The 4,104-nt window shown below is 52.4% G+C and overlaps 1 protein-coding gene across 1 annotated transcript; it reads left to right on the top strand.

Moving 5' to 3' along the window:
- Nucleotides 1-1,756: 1,756 nt before the first annotated feature.
- On the top strand, nt 1,757-3,578 carry gbx2 (gastrulation brain homeobox 2; the record flags this gene model as incomplete). Its single annotated transcript, XM_079734163.1, has 2 exons — nt 1,757-2,294; nt 3,061-3,578. 2 exons carry the CDS (start codon nt 1,757-1,759, stop codon nt 3,576-3,578), a joined length of 1,056 nt encoding a protein of 351 aa, XP_079590289.1.
- Between the last annotated feature and the right edge of the window lie 526 nt (nt 3,579-4,104).

Genomic DNA, 4,104 nt, shown 5'->3' with positions numbered 1-4,104 from the left:
CTCTATCTCTCTCTCTCCTCTCTCTCTCTCTCTCTCTCTCTCTCTTCCACCCTCTCTCTCTCTCTCTCTCTCTCTCTCTCTCTCTCTCTCTCTCTCTGTTTTGCTAGATGGTCATTACTTATTCTCTGTGTGGCATTTCAAACACATTTCCATTCCTCGGCTTGATGTTGGGAAACAGGAACGGTGACACTGAAGAATAATACAACTAATTTACACTTAAAGGCCATTCAAACACAGGCTGAGAACTAGTTATAATGGTAAACCACATAGCAGGTTGTTGTTTTTTATGTATGGATGTAGGATAAGGTAGACAGACAGACAGACGGACAGACGGACAGAATGACAGACAGACAGACAGACAGACAGACAGACAGACAGACAGACAGACACAGACAGATAGACAGACACATAGACACACAGACGGACAGACAGACAGACAGACAGACAGACAGACAGACAGACAGACAAAAGGTCCGGGATAAGGCTGAGTGTGAATCTGTTGGCCATTATGATACCTGAGTTCAGCCCTGAGCAGCCATCAGTGAGACGTATGCCTTTGAGCAATGTACCTGACGCCCAGTCACTCCTGGTTAAACACTTTGAGACGCTAGCGGTGCTTCAGGGCTCCCAGAGGTCCCAGGCGCTGTTCAATAAATCCAGAGTTATAAAGTCCATCAGAACCGACGCAGTATAATAATGGTTCCTGTTGGCTTACTCCATAATGACGGCAGGACAACGTGCCAGCTTTCCAAAATGAAAGTCCTCTCATAAGTCATGTTTGACGGATGCCGTGTATCAAAATAAAATACATTAAAATCTATAAAATTATACACAATAACAATCACTGTAAAGCAATATTTGCATATACAGTAATAAAGTATAGTAATATAAAGTGGTATTGATATGAATATGAATAATATAACGGTGTACAAACCAGAGGATTGCGGAAGGCCAACAGACAGAGACAGACGAGAGACTTCCCGGAGAAAAACAGACAGTGACGGAGAGAGAGGCACACGAGGGAGGGGGGGCCCTAGACCTATTATTTACATAATATATATGGCTTATTATTTACAATGATGTCTTTTCACATTTCTAAATTGCCTGTGGTCCCAATTTGTGTAATTGGCATTCACCCACGAGACCAAGAGACGAGCGCCGCACGCAGGCAGTCCTCGCAGCGGACCAATAAGCGGCAGGCGCGCCAGGCGGGGGGCGGTCCTTGCGCGGCGAAGGGGGCGATTACACCGAGGGAGCGGAATTTAAATTCATTGCCAAACATCTGGATTTCGTCGAGCAGTAGGAAGCACTTCATCTCTCCGTGGGTGAGAAGGACGCGCTCGTGTTGTTTCGTTGTCAAGTTGAAGTGAACTTCAGCCATCAGCGCGGCGTGAGCCCCGCGCGCAAAAGGAGCGGTTTTTTTTTATTTGTACGGATCTCAAGGCGCTGAATTGAATTGAATTGAAATTAGAAGGCCGGGGACAGCTGATTCTGCTGTTTCTTCACCCAAAATATCGCCGCTTCACTCCGCTTAACCATCTACATCAAGGTGTGGGCGGACATCCATGGTCCCATGTCCCCGCGAGAAGGCGAATGTTCCTCCCGGGTTTGTGGCTTCAGATCAGCGGTCATCCTCTGAGTAAAGACTGTTGACGCCGCCGACTCAGCCCGAAGCACCCGGCGGGCGACCGTTCTCTAAAGTCCGCCTCGCTGTTCTTATTTCCCCGGCGGTCCACCGAGCTCTCCTTCAGTTCCTATGAGCGCGGCGTTCAGCCCGTCCTCCTTCATGGTGATGCAGCGGCCCCTCGGAAGCACCACCGCCTTCAGCATCGACTCGCTGATCGGCGGCCCCCCGCAGCCCAGCCCGGGACACTTTGTGTACACGGGCTACCCGATGTTCATGCCCTACAGGTCGGTGGTGCTGCCTCCGCCTCCGCCGCCGCCCTCCGCCCTGTCCCAGTCCGGCCTGCAGCAATCTATGCCGGCCGCGCACCCCCACCACCACCACCCGCTGCCCAGCTTGTCCCAGAGCAGCTTCTGCTCCAGCCTGGCGGCGCAGGGCATGGCGCTGACCTCCACCCTCATGGCGTCACTGCCCGGTGGGTTCTCCGCCGCCGCCTCGCAGCACCAGCAGCACCACAGCCAGCAGCAGGAGGCGGCCGCCCGGAAGTTCGGCTCATCGCGGTCGCTGCACGCGGTGTTCGAGAAGAGCCAGGAGCTTCGCGGGGCGGACGGGGACGAGGGGAAGGAGTGCGCGCCGCTCCAAGGCTTCCACGAGTCGGACATATCCACAGGTAAGTGCCGCGCCAAGCGAAGTCTCTTGCCCGTCTCGTTCGTATGGGCTTGGGAAGGTTGACATACATGGTGGTTCCGTTATGAGATGGGTGACTTTAATGAAACGAACCGAGTGACTTGAGTTTTTTTAAAATATTTTGTTAAAACAACATATTCACAGAAGCCCGTGCGATGTTCCATCGACCAAAGAGCGGAATAATGCATGTTTGGGTGGAACGAGGCCGGGAAGGAATTTGATTAACAAACCACATTTTAATTAAGGAATTAGTAGGCCTACTTGACCAATTCAAACCAAACCGAAAAACAAACCCAAAGTTTTCCGTTTGGTCTTTCGTCTGTTTGTTGTCAGACGCTACATAAGAAAAATCCAAGATTTGTCTTTTCAAATGCATGGATAATTATTCAGCGAGTGGGCCCCTGGCTCCGAGGGCCCTGTCGCCTGTCTTTGTGAAACGGATGTTGAGCACTGCTTGTCCCGAACGCCGCCCAGGGGCCAGGACAGAACGGAGGGATCGTTCATGCGTAATTACGCGTGAAATGTCTCCCTCCAACGATAATTTTGAGAGTATCTGTGGCCAAAAACACACGTTTAAAAAACACACACTGTGAACATGGACACGGAACACCACCAACCGCATCCGTCATATTACCACATTTAAAACTCATAATATACTTTCTGCGTAACGGTCATTGTTTTTTGGGGGAATCGATTCAAAATGACGACGGCGTGATGCTGACCTGTTGTCTCCTTATCCCCGCGTGCAGCTCGATCCCACGGGAAGGACGACGGCAAGGACGACGATGGTAGCCGCAAGGACGAGAGCTACTCCATGGACAGCGACCTGGACTACAGTTCCGACGACAACCTCACCGGCGGATCCGTGTGCCAGAAGGACGACGGGGACGGCGGCGGAGGAGGAGGGGGGATGATGGACGGCCCGGGCGGCGCGGGGAGCACCACGTCCACTGGCAAGAACCGGCGGAGACGGACGGCCTTCACGAGCGAGCAGCTGCTGGAGCTGGAGAAGGAATTCCACTGTAAGAAGTACCTGAGCCTGACGGAGCGCTCGCAGATCGCGCACGCGCTCAAGCTCAGCGAGGTGCAGGTGAAGATTTGGTTCCAGAACCGCCGCGCCAAGTGGAAGCGCGTGAAGGCGGGCAACGTGAACAACAAAACGGGCGAGCCCTCCCGGAACCCCAAAATCGTGGTGCCGATTCCCGTGCACGTGAGCCGTTTCGCGATACGGAGCCAGCACCAACAGTTGGAGCAAGCCAGGCCTTAAGGTCAAAGGTCAAAACGTGACTTAAAAGAAGCGCGTTGTTGATGGCTTTTTCCAAGACGTTCGAACCGCCTGCGGGAAGCAGAGGCCCCTGGGTCACGCGGAGGTATATATAAAAAAAAATAGAAAAGGGGGAAAGCCCAGAGCAGGTGATGTTGACGTGTTGTTGCTTTACGATCGATCCGCCTGTTGACTGGGATCGCACGGGCCAAAACACCACTCAACGAAGACACTTGAAGGGCCCTTAGGAGCCAAATGTAAATATCCAGGAGCACCGGATCTTGGGAGATTGCGGGACCAATTAAGGACATTTTAAATGATAACTCCTCTGTATATTTAATTCTAATGACTTTCTGTAAGCGTGTGTGCCGCCCCCCCCCCCCCCCCCCACACCCCGCGGTTTGGTTGTGTCCTGAGGTGAGAACCGTTCACGCGGGCATTGACTCCACGCCTTTCTCGCCTCAAGTCAGTCAAGAATCCAACGACCAATCAAAAAACGGCCTCTTGTTGAGAGAAAACAAAAAAAGGA

The sequence above is a fragment of the Pollachius pollachius genome (genome assembly GCF_949987615.1).
Source record: "Pollachius pollachius genome assembly, chromosome: 4".
NCBI lineage: Eukaryota > Metazoa > Chordata > Actinopteri > Gadiformes > Gadidae > Pollachius > Pollachius pollachius.
Note: the sequence above shows the minus strand (reverse complement) of the source record. Positions and strands in the feature narration are given on the sequence as shown.